Source organism: Vigna radiata, chromosome 4, assembly GCF_000741045.1.
Source record: "Vigna radiata var. radiata cultivar VC1973A chromosome 4, Vradiata_ver6, whole genome shotgun sequence".
Lineage (NCBI taxonomy): Eukaryota > Viridiplantae > Streptophyta > Magnoliopsida > Fabales > Fabaceae > Vigna > Vigna radiata.
The window spans coordinates 15766929-15787111 of NC_028354.1; the positions used below are offsets into that span (position 1 = coordinate 15766929).

At 33.8% G+C, this 20183-nt stretch overlaps 3 protein-coding genes across 6 annotated transcripts; 1 reads left to right on the forward strand and 2 right to left on the reverse strand.

The window, feature by feature from the left end:
• Window positions 1–842: 842 nt before the first annotated feature.
• Window positions 843–3497, reverse strand: LOC106759228 (probable UDP-arabinopyranose mutase 5). Of its 3 annotated transcripts, none has more exons than XM_014642296.2 (3): window positions 3214–3497; window positions 2284–2413; window positions 843–2073 (listed from the first exon to the last, which is right to left on the reverse strand). In XM_014642296.2, exons 1-3 carry the CDS (start codon window positions 3331–3333, stop codon window positions 1040–1042), a joined length of 1284 nt encoding a protein of 427 aa, XP_014497782.1. In that variant the 5' UTR covers window positions 3334–3497; the 3' UTR covers window positions 843–1039. The 3 variants fall into 3 exon arrangements, with proteins under 3 accessions (XP_014497782.1, XP_022635657.1, XP_014497781.1); XM_022779936.1 differs by lacking the exon at window positions 3214–3497 and adding an exon at window positions 2991–3174 and having other exon boundaries at window positions 843–2187; XM_014642295.2 differs by having other exon boundaries at window positions 2032–2187; window positions 3214–3496.
• A 1105-nt stretch (window positions 3498–4602) lies between these two features.
• LOC106759227 (ALBINO3-like protein 2, chloroplastic) lies at window positions 4603–13446 on the forward strand. Of its 2 annotated transcripts, XM_014642294.2 has the most exons (14): window positions 4603–5050; window positions 5160–5266; window positions 5944–6071; window positions 7417–7488; window positions 8401–8502; window positions 9485–9544; window positions 9788–9853; window positions 10428–10475; window positions 10570–10797; window positions 10897–10952; window positions 11062–11179; window positions 11384–11473; window positions 12196–12305; window positions 12412–13446. In XM_014642294.2, exons 1-14 carry the CDS (start codon window positions 4689–4691, stop codon window positions 12557–12559), a joined length of 1695 nt encoding a protein of 564 aa, XP_014497780.1. In that variant the 5' UTR covers window positions 4603–4688; the 3' UTR covers window positions 12560–13446. The 2 variants fall into 2 exon arrangements, with proteins under 2 accessions (XP_014497780.1, XP_022635656.1); XM_022779935.1 differs by lacking the exon at window positions 7417–7488.
• Window positions 13447–13666: 220 nt separating this feature from the next.
• LOC106759255 lies at window positions 13667–15318 on the reverse strand. The gene has a single exon (XM_014642337.2). The coding sequence runs from the start codon at window positions 15084–15086 to the stop codon at window positions 13794–13796; it is 1293 nt and encodes a 430-aa protein (XP_014497823.1). The 5' UTR covers window positions 15087–15318; the 3' UTR covers window positions 13667–13793.
• Window positions 15319–20183: the final 4865 nt, after the last annotated feature.

A 20183-nucleotide genomic window follows, 5' to 3' on the forward strand; every position in this document is an offset into this window, starting at 1 on the left:
CTATCTAAATGGTAATGTGTTGTACATTTATTTTATTCATATTTATAAAAAAAAATGTTCTTTTTAATAGAAAATGGAATTTTTTATTCTTTAAATTCACATGAAATTAAAGCATATGAAGTAAGTAATTATAATAGTTCAAATCAATCCATCCCAATGTGTTATAGTTTGAATTAGTCAAGATATAAACTTATGTGTTAAAAATATAACTAATTTAAAATGACAATTATGGCTCATAAATTAGAAAATATTTTCATTTATCTTCTGCTTGATAAATCCAAACTTAAATACAAAACTAAAAAAATATAAATAGATAATTTATGAAGGGGGAATATCTTTATTAATGTTCATATTAAGAATTAAGAAAACTTAGATGATAATTTTTACTAACCAAATTTGACTCAAACCTAGTATTAGAACTCAACACTTATCCCAATAGCCGAGTCATTACCAAATTACTTGCAAATGCTAGAGATCTCTTAGTTCACTAGTAATACAGTGAAGATGGTGTATGTATAAATTAAAAACAACTATCAGAACTAGCTATGAAGGTTGAATTGATCTCAAACCTAAATCCCATGAGTGCCAACAGAACACAGACTATCATGTTCTAAAAAACCTTCCTTGTTAGTGACAATAGAGGACAACAAGAGTCCAGGTGTTAGTATCAGAAAATACAACGTTAAGCAAATGGAATAATGTTCTAAAAAGTTTCCATGTCATTGGTGATTGAATTTGTTTGTAAATCTAAGCATATATATAGAAACAAAGAAAATAACAGGCTCGGAGTTCTGTTCAAAGATAGATTATTTATAAAAACAAAAGGCAAAGCATTTATTCAGTTATCACAAAGCCAATAAGTACTATAATAATTTTATTCAGCCTTTAGTCTATCTGTGTCAGGTAAAATTTAAGCTTAGTTCACAACAAAACGGAAAAAAAAAAGGCATACATAAATTAGTTAAACAAAATAAAGAAATAAAGAAGCCACCCAACCAAGGGACTTTCACTCCTACAAGGGTCCTCAAGTTCAGAAGCTTCAACCAGATGCAACAGTCTTCCAGAGCTTGACCCACTCTACCATGGTTTCAGCAGCCTGAGAAAACACAGGATGAGCCTTCCCTAGTTGTTCCTTCACTGCTTTGGCAATCTCAACCATACAAACCTCTGCTGTGGTTGCTGATTGTGGCAACTTCAATGACTGAAAGAAAGGAACAACATCCTCCATCAATTTCACCCCTTCCCACTCTTTCTTCAAGCTCTGAACTGCATCACCCCTTTCTGTTCTCCAGACATAGGGTAACCCAGTTTTCACACCAAGGCCTAGGTGGTCACAGATCACTTTCACACACATTCCACACCATATGTCTTCCACAGTTTCCCACCTCAGTTTCCCTTCCCCTGTCAACCTCAATGCCGGGCCTATTGCTGGACCAATAGCTTCACGGTTAAAGGCAACATTGATTCCACTCATTGGCAACAAGGCTCTTGCAGGAACAGTCAAAACTGCATCTACATATCGCACATTCTTCTGCCGTGCCTTCAGAGCTTGTGTTGGAGCATCAAGGTCGGCCATATTGAGCCATAGCCCACATGACACAGCACAATTAACTCCTTCTCGCAGGCTAAATGGGTAACCACGAACAAAATCTGCACCCTTTCGGAATGGATCATATAGTGTATTGAAGAAGAAAGGGGTGGCAGGAGTCTGAAGGTTCGAAACATGCTGAGCCACAGCATCCACCAAATACCCCGCATTATCTTTTGCAGGAACACAATCATCATCAATACAGACAACATACTTTTTCCGTGAAATTAGAAAGCCAAAATATCTACAAGAGTAGCCAGAGAAGCGAATAGAAGAGGAAGAACCCACCACTCGCTCAATATCAGCCTTCGAATACACATCCGCCCTGAATCCTTCAGGAATTTGTAGTTCTTCTTTGAGGTCAGGATCTTTTACTATTATCAGGTGAAAGCGGGAGAAAATTGGCCTCCATTCATTCATGAAAGTTGTAAGGTCAGCGTGCAATGCACCAATCACAATATCCACTTCATTATCGTTGATAACTGCTTGAGACATCTTGCAGAGTACAGAACACAGACTATCACACAAACTAAAAGTCTTGTTTTACCTCCTTAGCGCCGAGAATAGTTTAACCTTACTTCAGAATTTTTCAGAACACCCTGTACTCAGAGAAATCAAATGTCAGAAAAGAAACATTTGTCACCACAGCAGCAGCTAGTATGCGTATTATTACACAAATTCTTAGAATAACTCACTGGTGGGAAGCACAGGGGTCAGAACATGTCGGATATTGAGTGCCTCAACAAGGGAAATTACTTCATCCTTACCAGTCGCTATGAACAGTCTCAGAACTTTCTCAGTCAGTTTCCCAGCTCTTAATATTCTCTGTCCATGAAAACCACATGTAATAGAGTAAGGATGTTGAATGATAGTGAAATAACAAAATTTCAGATAGCATAGAAAGGCAACAAAAGGAATGAAACTAAATCCACAACATTTGACATGTCCATATTTTCATCCCGATAACAAAACAGTTGTTTGAGCGAGCTACATTTGCAGAAACAGTGAAAATGAAATTTTAAAACTTCATATCCCAACAAGAAAGCAGAAAGTGAAGAAAAATCTTGCCCTAGGGTTAACCGCCACCCAAAGTAAAAATACAAGATAACATAACCATCGATTGAATCCCGTAACAGTCATAAATGAGATTTGTTTCATAATTTGCCAAACAAAACCCTTGGAATTTTCAAAAAACACAAAAGAAATATCCAATCCTTAGAGTACTTTAGAATTAAGAATTAGAATTAGACTTTGATAATTGGCACAAAACAAAAACAACTTGAATACGTTAGACGAATCGAAACTATAATTCTGATAGGAGAACATTCCTTAAATAAGTACATCTAAGTTTAATTCTTCGAAAAATGCAAGAGAAAGGAAAAGGAGCATGCAGCTGAATAACCTTCCTTCACTGATTGAACGAGGCAAGAATTGATTTTTATGGGAGATCTAAAGAAGGGGCATTGATTAAAACAAAAGGGGTAGTGTGAATGAAGCAGAGGGGAAAAAAGAAAAAGAAAAAAGGGCATGAAAGTGAAACCTTGGTTAACTAGGAAGTAGAAGTAGGATGCATGAGAAAAAAAGCGAGAAAGAGAGAGAGAAAGAGATTATAAGAAGAAAAGTACCAGGAAGAGGTCGAGGAGGATGTGATCAGGGATTGAGGAGAGATCGGAGATGTCGGATAGATTGAGGACGGCCGAGTCAATGGTGAGGGATAAGAGCGATGGCGGTGGTTTTGTTCTCATTCATTCCAAAATATTAATTAAAAAAAAACGGTGATGGGTGGCTAGAATTATCCCTTTGAGAGAGAGAAAATGGTGATTAAAGAATTGGTCGCATCGAGGAAGCAAGAAAAGGAAGAAGCCACACCAGATCCTCTAATCTCTCTGCTCTTTCCGTCTTCTCTCGCAACTCTATTTCATTTCATAATAATAACGGATTAATTAATAATAATAAATATAATAATAATTCTTCATAATAAAATAATAATTCAAAAAATAAACGTCTGCTACAATTTCAGTTTTTCTCCAACTTCAAAGCTTATCAGGTTGTATAATTAAATAAATAACAGAATTGTGTTCCCGTCTCAGGCCTGCTTTTCATTCTGATGTAAAATTTTATAATATTTTATTAGAATGAAAAATAAAAAAATAACATAAAAACAATGTGTTAAACATTTAACAATTATTGAAGAAGTATATTTTTAAGGTAATATTATATTATAATTTTGATTTTTGATTTGATTACAACAGGTATTTTATTTATTGGGAAATATTTTGAACGTGCGTGGCTTGGTGAGTTACGTAAGCAAGAATTGTGAAGGTCAATGATCTTCTGTATTTATCTGTTATTCAATCTAAAGTAAATTACAAACCTATATTGACCAAATATATAATATGAAGGACCAAAAAGTAAAAAAGGAAAACATTTTACTAAGGACAAAATTTAAAACATTCATATCTTTTAAGACAAAATGTTAATTAATTCCATTATAATTTCAATAAATTTTAACAAATAAAAATATAAAATAGAATAATCATGATCAAACATGTTTGCCGGATTCTTTCTTTTTCTAAAGATGATAACACCTTATTTACATTGTTAATAACGTGTTTAGTCTATTTTAATACCTTTTTAATTATATATATTTTTAAAATATAAAAAATAGGTTTCTTAGAATAAGCTATCAAAGGATAGAGAAGATAAAACAAAATAGATAATGATATCTAGATAACATTTTTTTATAACATTTGAACATTAGTTATGTATCAATTTTGTCAAAAATTACTCTATAATAATATTTATAATTATTATTATTATTGATTGTGGAGTAATTTTAATGAATCACAAAATGCTAAACTAGTACACTAAGTTGATATTTTCACAATTCTTTTTAATAGTTTTTTAAAAATAAAACACTTATGATATTTTATTGATCTATTTAAATTTAATTTAAAAAATATATTTGAAACAGAATAATTCCGTATCGTCACGATGCCTTTTCTTTGTTAAGAAAAATATTATTTAAAACAACTTTTTCCTTTCTAGAAACTCAATTTTTGTGACACAACAGTCCTCGCTGTGCTTCCTTCCGCCGCCGATGCCGACCGCGGCGGTGCTCTTTTCTCGCCTCCGCCAAACGCGGCCGTCCTCCTCCCTCTCCCTCCTATATGTTCCTCGCGTCCTATCCTCTCGGCGACCGTCTCCTCTCCCCGCTTCCGCCTTACCTTCCTCTCCAACCCTGGCATTTTTCGACGCGTTCCACTCACGCGCTTTCTCCACTCGCTCTTCCGATGAGCGCGAATTGGGGCTGAACTCATTCGGTGTCGACTCGCAGGTTAACTCTGAGCTTCTGAAAGCGATCGCCGACACCAGTGGTAGCGGCGAAGAAGACGCCGTTTTCCCCGTTCGCGTGCTGATTTCGATGTTTGACTCGTTCCACGAGCTTTCTGGATTTCCGTGGTAAGCTTCTGGGTCTTGTCTTTCTTGTTACTAATGCATTACTTTAACACTTGTTTATCTGTTCAGTTTTGGACTCTGAACCGAACGTAATCTAGTTGCTAAATTTCAGGTGGTTAACTATAGTTTCTTCTACTCTAGCTCTCAGAATTGCTATTCTTTTTCCTCTGGTTTTAACACTTCACAAGCTGAAAAGGATTGGAGAGTTTTTCCCTAAATGTGAGTATCTCGTGTTTCGGTAGTATGTTTAACTTGGATTGTTGTACTAATTATTCAATTTTAATTGGAAGCAAAAAAAAAAATTAAAAATAAATGAATAAATTGGTTCTGCTAGGTTAATCCATCTGCTTCTTGTTTGCAAGATATAATGCAGCTGTAGCTGATTAGTATCACTTCTTTAATCTTTGTTGTTGTATAAAGCTGCTCGGGGCTTCAAATGTTTGTTTTGAAATTAGAATTAGGTTACTAGTACTTTGTTAGTTTTGATTGTTCTCATCGGATGCTTGCTCACTTGTTTGCTTGGTCATCTTATACAAGTTACACTCGTGTAACACTATTTTCTAATCTGGCTTTGATAGTAGTTATTGAAATGTCTTTTTTCTTCATTTTTGTTACACTGGATCACTTTTTATCCTAGCTTTTGCTGTGTGCAAGTGTTGTGTAATGAACATATTGATTGTGTTTTTGCGCTTGTGAACCTCTTTATTTCTGCATAATTTCATTTGGTTGTGTATCTAACTTTCCTTTATCTTTAAATTGTGTTTTGTTTTTTTTTGTGATTAGAAAATGGGAGTGGGTACTTCCTTACAATCTTACATCTACAAGATATATTTTTCCTTTTCTCCACTTCTAGTTCATGTACTTAAATTGTTATTAATATTTTTCAATTCTTAAAGTGCCTCCTCCATTCCCACCACCTTTCTCAGGAAAGAGTTATATTCGTCAGTTTCTATTGTTCCAGAAGAAGAGAAAAGCGAGTGGATGCCCCTCTTATGTCTGGCCACTGGTACCATTTATTGTACAGGTGATATATCTACTTCCTGGGAAACATTGCTTATGATTCCTACAGCAATGAATTTGCCTTCTTCTCCCCAAATTATCTTTTACTAATAATATCACAGCCAAAAGCAACCTCCTAGGAAAGCTGTTTTGTGGTACGGATGAAAGAAATTCACATGTTGTGTGATCTATAAGTTGTCTGGGAAAACCTCACTTAGTGTCAGTCAAAATGTAATGCTAGCGAATTAAAGACTGTCTAAAATCTGAGAAGGAAAAGAAAGCAGACACTCCTCCTGAGCAGAATTTTTTTGAGTAAATCTTTAGGGTTCAATTAAAAATAAAAAGTTTCTTCTTTCATGACTCATGATAGAGCTTTGGTTTCTGTTGCCAATAAGAAAAAGTTATGGAGGTATATAGTATTAGAATTTATTACTTACTATTCCTGAAGACTTTGGCATTATCTTATGACGTAAGTTTACAGCTTGAACAGTTGAAATTTATGGAGGAACCGAGCTTAAGCTTTTAAATAAAACTTTTGATGGTTCTTTCTTAATATTTGAACTTGTTTTGTCCTTCCTGAATATCAGAGAGGGTATCCACGACCTGATGGAATCTGAAACCTGTCAAAGAGGTTCATTTGATCTAAAAGGAATTATGTTTCTTAATTATTGTAATAACTGAATTGTTTTAACTGTTAACTTTTATTTTATGGTAAAGAAAAGCTTGGTTGGAGGGGAAGCTGTCTCATTCCAAGGACAGGCCATGCCGAACCTGGCTGGAAAATTACAGGCTGTTGGACAAACCCCCATTGGCAACTGTTTGTTGACTTTTGTATATAAGGAAAATATGTCCTTTTATTTCTCTCAATTCCTGTTTATTTGAGAGAATAGGGAAAACACTTATACAACGGACCAGAGAACACAAGGGGGTGTGAACAGACAGGGAAGGGACAAACTGATAGATAAGATAGCAGCTAGGCTGCTCAATCACTGCAAGTCTGAAATGGTAACACTGTTAAAACACTAGATTGAACATCAAATGGAAGATGGAAATATAATATTCTCTAAAAGATTCAATGCTGAAGACTGAAGAGACAATCTTAAACAGACCATTTCTCCAGCCAAGTGCACCAAATAATTACATAAACTGCACACTGCTACCTAATTTTCGTCTCCCTCTGTTAGTGTCAAGTAAAGTTCAGAACATTTGTCATTTGCTTCTTTATTCTGTAAAGAAAGTTATAGAAACTAATTTGACTTGTTTATAATCAGCAATCAGAATAAGCCAAATATAGAAGGAAAAAGTAACATGATCGTGCAATGCTTCACAAACTTTGTAATTTTTACTTTTGGTCTTCTATTTTTCTACAGGTTCCGTGCTTTTTCCTGTGGATGATTAGCATAAGGAAGATGTCACTGAATGGTCACCCTGGTTTTGATTGCGTAATGCACCAACTTATTAAAAGGCTTTTTGGTCATCGTGTTTGTGCTATATGTATCTTCATATTTCCATCGATTTAATTCCATGAATGAATAAAACCACATTATGAGAATATATCTGCCATTAAGTTCAATTAGATACAAAAGACTAGAATGATAACAGTTAACTGTAATGATGGCATCTAAGTTATGGACTTCAACATATGGAAAATTTATTTCTGTAGTGAAGCTATATCATAATTGTTTGAATGTATATGAAAGTATTTTATCCTATCTTAGATATTCCTCCCTCTTAGATTAGTTTTCCTATTTCATTTTTATATCTAGGATTGGTTGCCATATTTAATAATGATTTGTTTCACTCATTACTCAGGATTATATTAGGACTTGAGCAGAAAAGTAGAGCCCAGCCCAATAGACTAGTCCAGTAGGTGGGAGCCTCAAGGTTTTTGTACCACATCAAGTAGTTCATCCTACTTAATGTAGGACTCATAACATTGTCTCCTTAGGCCGGTATTTCTCTCATTTACTAGTATTCAATTTGCACCTTAATTCAGCCTCTAGATAGCCCTTTCTGTAACCCAACTATCAACGAAACCACCAATTGTTAGGACTCAAGCACAAAAAAAGAGTCTAACTCAAAAGACTAGTTCATTTAAGTGGTAGAGCCTTAAAGCTTAATCACCACATCAATTAGTTTATCGTACTCAATGTGAGATTCCTAACAGATTATGATTAGAATACATAAGATGACATACTCTTGGTTGTATGAACACATCAATTGTAATCATTTAACCTAATATCAATTTAATATCACTCGTCCTCCCTCCTATCATAAAACGTCATAATTTCAACAGAAGTATCGAGTATTGCCAGGAACAACATCAACATTTAAACTTGTTAAATATGTTGCAGGGTGGTGCTTTATGGTTCCGGAATTTAACTGAACTCTCTCACGGTTATTCGGGGTTCATCTTTCCTTTCCTGATTGCCGGTTTGCACTACATCAATGTCCAGGTAATGGAGTATGAATCCATATATATAAGGTATATAACCTAAATCATGTTTCTAGTTACCTTCCGTTGTCTTCTTACCTTCATATTCGTGCCAATGTGCATTACAGTGATTCATTTAGACAGATTTTGTTTTATTAGATAGATGAATCACATTTTATCATTCTGTTGTGGCAGAAACCCTCTTAGTAAGGGTTGGATGTAGTTAAGTCAAGTGTGTACATTAGATATTTTGGACTGGTTGATATAATAAAGGTAGACCTACCAAAACCAAAAATGGCTGGCAAAGTTGATGGATCCAAATCATCTGGCTACTAGCAAATGATTAATCAAGTCATAAGCTAATATATATTGTTGGCCTAATGGCTCTGATATCTTCCTATGTTAATTAATCAAACTTTAACTTTTTATCTTATGGATTAAAAAAGCTACAGTGTTTGGTTTTATGGTGCCAGTAATAAAATAAAATAACAGAAAGTATAATAAGTTAATAACTAAGATTGTTTGGTTCAAGACTGTTTTCTCTTTTCACTTTTAATTACAAGAAAACCATGTTTTCTTTACAAGTTATAAAGAAACAAAGTGAAAACAAAGTGACAATGTTGTTACAAATTATAAAGAAACAAAATGAAAACAAAGTGACAATGTTGTAATTAAAAGTGAAACGGAAAATGAAAGCAGAAAACAATTTTTGAAACTAGACAGTCCCAAATATTTTATGTGGTATAAAACTGACAATGTTGTAATTAAAAGTGAAACGGAAAATAAAAGCAGAAAACAATTTTTGAAACTAGACAGTCCCAAATATTTTATGTGCTATAAAACATGATCAGATCATATATTAATGTATAGTAGAATGGATTTCTTGCTTTCTGTTTCGCACTAGCCTAGCATATACTTTTGTACCTTAATTCTCTCTTTCAATTTGCTAGGGAGGATGAGTCAAGCATTGAATGTGTACTAATTTGTGTTGATGGATTTATCAGATATCCTTTGGGAAACCTGTGGTTGCAGAGGCAAGGAATATTTTTGAGTTATTAGCCAAAGTGAGTATAGCTTCTCTAGTACTTCTAATGTCTTACTACTCTATTGCATGTTCTTGGGAAAAAATTGCGTTGATACTTGATATTTATTGTTATACATTTCCTGTGATATGAATCTGCTCATTTCATTTTACTAACTGTTTAGGAATATTGTTTATATGTTGCAAAATAAGGGAATTTATTCTAGAAACTGAATTAAAATAAAGTAAACCCATTGTTAACTAAGGGATGCTTTTGCTGTTGCAGTATTACAAGCGGTACTTGGATTTTCTAACATTGCCTTTAGCTTTTGTGGGCTTTTGCATTCCTCAGGTAACTCTAATCCTTGGGTGTTGTGTTGCTAGGATGTTAATATAGGATACCATTTTTTTCCTCTCTAACTATGGCATTTTTTTTATTGGCTTCATTTTTGGTCAAAGTGCACTTTCTCTTTAAACTCTCTTTTTATGGGCTAGGTGACATCTTTTATAGTGCATTCTGACAGTTTATGATTCTAGGGTGTAGACTATCCAAAAGAGAGAGCTTATATATGGATTCATAGACTTCAGTTCTAATAAAAGTAAAACAGTAATAAAGAAGTCACTATATTTTTACGAATAATCTTGATGTATCTTTAGACACTGGAGATGTGATTGCTGAAGAAAACTATAATTTATTTTTGCATGTGTTGTGGTCACATTTTCTGAACTCACATTAGTAGGTTAATTTCCCTGGTCAAAGATAAGGGGGAACTTTCAGTTATAATTTTCTAAGAAATTAGTAAATATCGCTTCACACCCCTTTCCTATTGCATCCTCATTTTTCATTCCAACCACATTTTATGGTGTACTTATTCTTTCTCATTTTGAAGGCTGTAATAACATTCTACTATAAAATACTCTTGCAGGGGAGCCAGCTCTATTGGGTTACCAATAGTTCATTTACCCTCATTCAGGTAAGCAAAACCTTGTGCATGTTTAGTTTATTTTAGTTTGAACCACTATTGTATTAACTCTTAAAGCTAATCCAACAAACAATAAACTTTGCAGCAAATAACCCTGAGACATCCTGCTGTCGTTGCAATGTTAGGGTTGCAAGACAAGAATAGTCAAAAGGTAGCTATTGAGAAAATTGGTGCTTCTAAAACGGCTCCTTCACCAGGGATACAAGATAATATTCCTATAGAAGCTTTTTCTGCAGAAAAAAGTTCTCTGAATTCACCTGAAAAGTGGCATAGAATACCTATTGAGGAGATGTCCCCTAAAGAACTGACTGCTGTGAGTGAATAGGAACATGAGAATATATGACGTGTGATTTATCATGCAAATCGGATTGGAGTTTAGAATGTGATTATTTTATGGCTTGAATGTTTACAGCTTGCAGTCCCATTTCTATCCAGTAATGATAAAGAAAGTGCAATTCCCTTACTAAAGTAAGTTGGTTTTTCATTTTTAGTTTGTTCAGAGTAAGGGAAGAAAATTTGGAGAAAGATCCTTTTTATTTTTTAGTGGTTGACGATGCATTGCATTTTACATGTGCAGATTAGCCCTTGATAAGGATCCTGAATATGTTCGAGCTTTAGTTTTGATGGGACGGATTCTATTACTGAAGCATGCAAATGAGGAGGCTATTGAGTACTTTGAATGTGCAATTTCAAAAGTATGAATCCCTAGTTGCTTTCATTATTTTTTTTCATTTGTTATGCTGGTTTCATCTGCTCTGTCATGTATCTGTTACTTTGAACTATTGTGTTTTGCATTGTTTTTTTTTTTTTTTTTTTAATTTTTATTGCTACCGGAAAATTTGTCTCATTTCACTTAGTTTGTGCCTTCAACTCCTAATTATTTTCTGATTTTTCATTAGCTTTCTTTTGCTGGATATCCAACTGATGCGGAAGAACTGGACCTTTTGATTCTTTCATCCCAGTGGGCTGGAGTTGCTTGTGAACGACAGGTTAAACACATACTTCAATATGTTCTTTGAGCAAACTTTTTTCTGAACTGGATTTTGAATATATGTTGAAAATCAGTTTGGGTATGCATTTGGTGGAGGGATATTTAGATAGCTTGTTCCTGACTTGCATACCCAAATCCAATACTGATTATCTTGTTACCTGAGTGAAAATTGCACCTCAATTCCGCCTAAAAAACAGATTCTGGGAGTTGGTCTGTGTTTTGGAATTAGTTGGTGTCTAACTTGAGCGGAACTACAAGAACTGATATTATGCGCAACCGAATGTGGAGCCATAAAAAGCTAACAAAAGAATAAACTCTGTAGCTGAGATGGGAATGCTGCCTTGTAGAGTGAACGTACTAGATGAGATAGGATAAAAATTGAATGCATTAGGGAAATAATTGTGGTAGCACATATTGTAAAAATGACCTGTGTGGAAAATACCTGAAGCAAAACCCAGTCGCTAGAGGCAATGAGAGACTGAGAAAAATTGAAGGAAAAACAATTAAGAAAGATCTAGAAGTCAATAATATATCCAATGTTCCTTTCCACTCAGTGAGAAAAGGCTTGATTGTTGTTTTGGTGTTGACTTGGCACTCCGACTGTCAGGCGATTTCTAACTATTGGCAGGCAATAAGCATGAGAATTTTAAAAGCTTCTAGACCTTCAATAGTATTTGCCACGATTTTTACTTTTTTTTTTTTTAACTTTACGTACTTCAGGGTAAGAGGAACGAAGGACGGACACACTTCGAAAGAATAGCAAATATGGAGGAGCCAGAAGATCCTACAAGCAAAGGCTATTATTTTGATGGGTTACTGTTGCTTGCCAGGTACAATTTAGGTTAATTACCTTAGATTTTTAGTGGTGATGAAATTTCCTCTTCTAACACTGCTATTTTCATCTTGCTCATTGGATTTGATTTGTTGGGTGTGTAGCACTCTATTTGATGCGGGCCAGAAGGCCGAAGCTGCGAAGTACCTACGTCTTGTTGTTGTTCATAAACCTGCTTATAAAAAATTCTTGGACCAGTGTGAACAAGATGATGATATTGCCAGCGATCTTGCCAGTAGAAGAGATTACTAATTTCAAAATTTTATTCTGACGTCAGTATTTATTAAATGTCAGAACAATAAAGATTTTTACCTGTCATTTGCCTTGTTGGTTTACAATTTTGAGTTGACTTTTTTTATTACATAATTATTTATAGAAAAATTGTTTCATCATTTAAAAAGCAACGAATCATATTAGTCCTATCCTTCCTAGTCCTTGTAATTTTTAAAAATACAAATTTAGTCCTTGAAAATATGAACAGCAGCTATTTAATTCTTGATGTTACTAAGTGGTGGTAATCATAAAAAAGAAGGATATGAAAATGTCCAATGGAGATGTAATACTGTTACAGCATAATGTCAACCATCATACAAGTTCTGATAATGGGAACTTAGCCGGCATATAGGGCCAATCACAGGTAAGTCCAGCTGTTCAAGAACCAAACATTTATAGCGTAAACACGCTCTTTGGTGTTGTGGTCTTTCATGCTACATATAGAGCAAATCTTTGGTGTTGTTCATCTTTGATATTTGTTTTCAAATTCTTCATTTATAATGTTGGGTGGTTTATATTTTGTTATTTCTTCGCCCTCGGTTTCTCCACCATTACTATTATACTTCTTTCTCTCTTCTAGACCTGTATATATAGCTATTTTATTTGAATTTTAGAAAGTAGTAAAATAATTATATTTTCTAGTTTTCTTAGATTGTAAAAGAATAAAATACCCCTAATTGAAAAAAGCACTAGGGCATAAAATATTTGGTCAAAGAGAAGAAAAAAGGTTTTACAGAAACAAAATTTGGATCTTAACTAATAATTATGAGTGAAAAACTTGTGTGGTTTTAAAAGTAGAGTTGTTTGGAAATTGTGTGGCTAAATTATGTTTGAGAAAGTTGTTTGTTGGCTTTGTTCTCTCTTCCTTCCAAAAGGATTATGATATTTTATACCGCATGGTTACATTTAACATTATAAATATTCAATTTGAAATGCTCCAATTGACATGCTGTTATAAAAATGTTGGCAAATTATAATGAGTAAACTCGTCCGAGAGTTTAATAACATGGTGAAAATGTTAAATTTTGTTAAAATATTATTTCCCTGTCTGCTCTTCTTATCCACACTTTTTCCATTACAACCCAATTTCTCATAACAGTAGATCACAAATCCTTTCTTGTAAAATAAAAAACATAAAACCAAATCCTTTCTTGTAAAATAAAAAACATAAAACCAGGAATGAGATATCTGAAGTGATGAAGGTGAATTAACACTACTTTACAAGACCCAAATTAAGGATTCCCCATGAAGTCTGAGGCCAAGACTTCTCCTTAGCCTTCATCAGCAACACCCTTGTCCACGCAACCCAACCTTCCCAAGAAGTTCTCTTATCCCAGGGACATCCCCATTCCAGCAAAAGTCTCAGTCCTTTTTCTGCATGTTTCTCGCCCTCCTCAAACCTTCCCTCTGTCAAACAAACCTGGCTCAGCACCACGAATGGCTCTCCAACGAAAGGGTTTTTGCTTATACACCCCACAAGCAACTCTTCAACCTTCCCAAGCCCCCTCTCACACACAGCTTCCCAGTACAAATCTCTTGCAACTATTTGATCTTCCGCCTCCAAAACCTTTGTGCAGTCGTCAAACACCGGCGGCAACACCAGCTCAATATCTTCATTTCTCTCCACATCCACCACCACCCCACCATCCTTCCTTCTCTTCTCTTCAATCAAAATCTCTTCTTCCCTTGCAATCAAGTTGTACACTGCTCCCATCCTTGAAATTGAATTCAGCCACAGACCCGGCTTCCCATCTCCCGGCCACAGAGCCCCCAAATTGTTCCCAGAAAACTCAAGCCGACCGTTCCGGTTATCAAACAGCACATCCTGAAAACCAAATAACTGGTCACAGAAATCAGCCATGGTCATCATCACGAAAACAGCAACTATCCTCCGAGAAACATGCACCCCTTCACCCGTTCGAATGTGCTTCACCTCAACCCCCTCCGCCGGAACAAGACCCTGCAGTTTCTTCCTCCATCCTTCTTCCCCGTCGAAGACACCCTTCTCCTTGGCGTTCCTGAGAGATATCTCTGACTCGGCAAGGTGTTGCACGAGTTCTTGGTCGGAGTAATGGAAGAGAAGGTCGTCGTGGATGAGGGGCTGCCGGGGAACTACACAGAACAGGTGGATGAGAGCCTCGGCTTGGTGGCCCACGTGGCGGCGAACGACTTCACGGCCAGTTGAAGGGTCGAAGATGGCGAGGTTGACGTAGGAGTTGGAGTAGGCTGAGTGGAAGAGACCGCAGAGGCAGACGGAGCGAGGGGCTTTCCAGAGGGTGAGAATGCGATATATGTCGAGAAGGTGGTGAAGGAAGCTGCCATGTTTGTGCCAGCACTCTCCGGCTCCCACGTTCTGCAGGACGCCGACAAGCGCAGGGAGGTTTTCATCGATGGATTGGAGCTCCCCGCGGAGGAAGGGACGAGCACGTTCTAGGAGAGTTTCGGTTGAAGACGGCATGGTTGTGCTTATGGTGAAGAGTAGAACGAAACAAAGAGAGAAGGACATTAGAAAGATTAAGGGACGTGTCGTGAGCAATCTTATCACCCCACACTCTGCTTCACATCATGCTCTTATTGATATGGGTCCCCTTATTTTGACAAGGAAAAATGTTTCTCCAACAAGGACATTTTGACAAGACAACGACATCCCTGTTCTGTCATTTGTTTTCAAATATTTATTTTTAAATTATGTAAAATGGTTTTTGAAGGGTGTTTTTGGAAGATGGAAATTTGTGAATAGAAAAATGACTAGCATGATAAAGTTACTCTGCTATATATTTCTCTTTTCTTTCTTTGTATACAAGTATTTGTTAAACATAAAAAAAAAATAGAGATTGTTAAGATAAGATTGTTTACAAACATTTTGTTTTGAAGAAAATGAGAGATTGTTAGGACAAGATTGTCGAGAAATCTTTTGTTTTGAAGTTTAACAAAAGTGTATAAAGAATTTGTTTATAAAAATGACCGTTTAAGATAATAAACCAAATGCTATATATATTAAACAATATCTTAAATGCATTGTCTATCATAAATGAAGAGAAAAGTCTAGCATAAACAAAATAGATTACTTTAATCACAATATTAAACAATATCTTGAATGCATTGTCTATCATAAATGAAGAGAAAAGTCTAGCATAAACAAAATAGATTACTTTAATCACAACGACCTGATAAACAGACTATATCAAATACTATAGTACAAGGACTAAGCCAAAAGTTATTATGAACTTCTAATATTTTAAATCCAAATGTACGAATAATACTTCTTTGCTTATTGTGTTGTTTCTCTTCATATGTGGAGATACATAAAGGACAAATGCTTTATTCAAATATTCTATGATGGTTCAAAAAACATTAAGAGATGCGAAGACATTCTAGGAATGTTTCTTCAATGCCTTCTGTCTGCCCAATCCGTACAAGCAACACAGTTGCCTCTGCAAAAGAAAAGTAGCATTTGACCTAGTACAAAAGGCTACAAAACCTACATCAAAGTCAATGCTTCTTAATAACGAATCCTTCTTGAAGTTGCCTATATAAAGAAGATTGCATGAAAAGAAGAATTAAGAATATGAATTGCACATACTCTTATGTTGTCAATATTCCTTTTCTCTTGCATTGTCTAACTCTTTGAAAAATAAAATTCTTTGTAACAAGTTTTCAGATAAACTTTGTATTGATTTAAAATCTTCTCTAAAAGAGCTTCTCAATCTATACTTGTTTTAAAAAACACTTTGTTGTTTTTGGATAATTAGAGATGATTTAAAACACTTAGTTGTTTAACTCAAGGAGAGTTAAACGTTATAGTCAGTTGGATTATTTTATACTAGGAGTGTTAATACTCGTTGTAAACTAGGAGTGAAAAAACTCGTTGTATTTATTCTGCAAAATTCTATGTTCTATGCCAAGTGAGTTTTGAGGAAGTGGAGTAGTGAAAATAAGGAATTGGGATCAAGTGTGAAATTGACTGGTGGGAAGAGTCTGGATAAGTTGTTTACGACGCATTAGAACCTCTTAGTCACTCAAAATTGTTTTTAAACTAGGAGAATTGATTTTGGGTCATTGAGTTGATGATTCAACATAATTGAAGCGTGAATATGATATGAGACCCTCTTGAATGATGTTAGAAAGGTTTAGATACTCTTAGTTAATTGTAAATAGGTATATGATGCAAGTATGGAGGATTAGAAGTTGGGAAAAATACTATGAATAGGTAAAGTTAAGTGTAGTTCATAATTTTGCAGTTGTGCTGCAGAATTATACAGTTCATTGAGCGTTAGTCGTTAACTGCTCAACCTTACTCTTGTGTTCAGTCTTAACTATGTTCGGCTTTCGCAGAACCTTACAGTTAATGGTCGTTTGGTCTTGTACTAGTATTATGTCTAGTTATAGCGCTCGGTCTTGTGCTAGTGTTTGATTTTAATTGCATTCGGCTTCCTATGGGCTTTACCTGTTAATGATCGTTCGGTCATGCTCTGGAAATCGGTCTTATATTAAGTATTCAGTTACTCTTTAAGTGTCTAGCTTTGCTCTTGGTATTAGGACTAGTTCTAGTGTTAGATTGGTTTTAAAACTTGGTCTAAGTCTTGGTGTTCAGTATAACCTTATTATTCAGATTACTTTAAGTGTTCGGTATAGTCTAAGTCCTCGGTCTTACACTAGTACTCGGTCTTGTACATGGTGTTCGACTTAGCCTTGGTGTTCGGTTATTCTAATTATTTGGTCTAGGCTCTAGTGTTCAGTTTCGATTAAATGTTCGGTAGTGTTCAAGCGTTCGATCCTTATCTATGTTCGACATATGCTTAGGCCTGATCGGTCATTGACTATTCGGTAGTACTCAGGGATTGTGTCGTTACCGTTCGGTCTTCAACTACGAATTTCTATTCGGTCTTTAATTGTGTTCGGTCACTTCTTAAGTCTTACCTAACATGGACCGTTCGGTCTTGTTAGTGGATGGTGATGGTTACCATTCGACCTTTAACTACTAAATGTAGTTTGGTCTCCCAATTGTTGTTTTCATTCCTTTGCTCAAATTGTTTATTTCAGTTACATTAATTTACTATGTATGAGAAACGGTGTTAGTATTTAAATCATGTATAATGTTTCAAAGTTGGTATGGAAGAGAATTCCAAGGAGGAATATCTCATTGGTGGATTTCAAAGTGGTAAAAGTATGAATATGGAAAGCTCGGTCTTGGAGTTCATCCTGACATTCTAATGGTCAGCGATTCTTAAGTAAATAATGGTGAGGCATGTCGTGAGAATAACAGGAGGTCCTAGCCTAGGAGTTTTACCTTGACTTAAGGTGAGTGATAACGAGCTAATCTCGTGTGGCATTGAGGGTGTTCCAGTTACTTCACCCACGAATGCACAAACGACCATAGATACATATTCATACTAGTCTGGACGGTCTAGATGTTGTATGAGTATCTTAATTGTTTGTTTGAATTGTATTCCCACATGAATATTAAATTACACTAGCTTGCCCTGCATTTCTATGTTTATGTTTTGTATGTGACTGTATTCTTTTCTTTGCAATGATCATCCGGTGGATGTGAACAGAGGGGAAAGATGTTTTCCCGAAGCAGACATTGGAGGGAGATAATGCTACTGCTTAGAGTAATATGGAACTATTGTAAATAGTTTTGTATTAGATTAGTATATATATAAAGTTTTTAATTTTATGGTTGTTTTGGATAATTATATAGTTATTACTTTATATGATAGTTGAATAACTCTTCTATTTTATCATTGCATATGATGACTTTACTATATAATTTATAAAGATGTTACCGTATTCATTTACTTCTAATAACTAAAACCTTTTATAATTGCTAAAATATTTCACCCGTGATTTTTTATTTTTATTTTTTTTTTAATTTTACCCATATAAAGCTAAAATGTTGAAATTTATCAATAAGTTGTAAATACAAATATTTGTCTTTAATTAAGGCTTTATATTAGAAATGAAATAAAGTAACCGAGTTAAAATATTTAAATGTCTATAGATATCAATTATCATCAAAATTAATAAATATATTGCACTTATAACATCTATTTTTCTAATAATATAATTTATTTCTACTAACAAAATAATAAATATGCATCTTTATTTTAAAATGGATCCGCTGAGCAATGCTATAATATTATTAGATAAGAATAATTAATAATCATTGAATTTTAAAGAAAAATATAGTTAACTGTGATATATTATAACTTCAATAATTATTAAAATGGTTTTATTTTATTTAGAGGACAGAAATGTCAATAAATATTATATAATTGTAATTGATAATTTATTTTATATATAAATAATAAAATAATTTTAGCATTGTATCATTTCTTTTTCTTTTTAACCATTTGTTTTTCATTTTAATGTTGTCAAAAGTTAAAATATAATTAAACGTAAAAAAAGCTAAAGTTAACGTAGAAAACAATAAATGAAAAAAAAATGAGTAACTCAATATATCAACTATCAAGTAATAAAAAATATTAAACATCTAAAAATTTCACAAACGTTTCAAATAAACCTTTGAAACGTTTCAAGTCTCTTTACATTTCTAGTTTTTCCTAAGAGACAACGTTCACTAATTAGAAAGATATTTTTTTCTTGATTTTTGGTAGAAACATTAAAAATTCTAAACTAATTATTTCATCTAAAAAATAAAAACATAAAAGACAAAAATAATATTTTTATCTTTAAAAAATATGTTATATGAATTTATATTATTTAACCAATAAAATTAATTATTTTAACCAATAAAATTAATTATTTTAGATTTCAACACATATGTAGGGAAATCGATTACCATTGATTATATCCTAAACATATTAGTCAGCATTCCCTTTCCAAAATTTGTATCCATTAGCTATTTTCTAACATTTATGAATTAATCTTAAATTTGTTTATTGAGAAAATCTTTAAATTAGATTGATTACAAACCATATACATGTATAGATTTAAATTCATTATGAAAATCAGTATGGATGATATAACTTAGATATTTTATTATGAAACTAAATTTGCATGGATGACATAAATCTTTATGAAAGTATAGTGTTGCATTTTGATTTCAACACCTATAAATATTCTATACTTTATAAATGAAAAATAATTCTTTAAAATATCTAACTTTTTTATATTTACTTGATATAATTATTTTTTAAAATATAAAATATCACCCTTTTATAATTATTTTATCATTATTTTATATTAAATAAATGTAAAAGTATGTGAGATAACTATAGTCTTCATATTTATTACTCTGCAGAAACGTGTGCCAGTGGTAAACAAACATTTACTGCTTTTGAGTATACAAAACAAAAATTAGATGCTTATTTTAATCCTTAATATGTTTGTTTAATGTTTTAATTGCCCCCATTTAATTTTTCATGGTTTAATTGTTTATCAAATATCACAATCATATCATTTTTAAGTATTTTTGTATTTCAAATATGTCAATCAAAACAACGCGTATTAAAGTTTGTTCTCGTTTTTTTTAATACTATTTTATACTTTTAATGATGCCTTTCAATTAAAATTAAAACTTTATCTCTATACTCAACCTAATAAAGCTTCAAAGCACTTAAAAAGTATAAATCTTAAG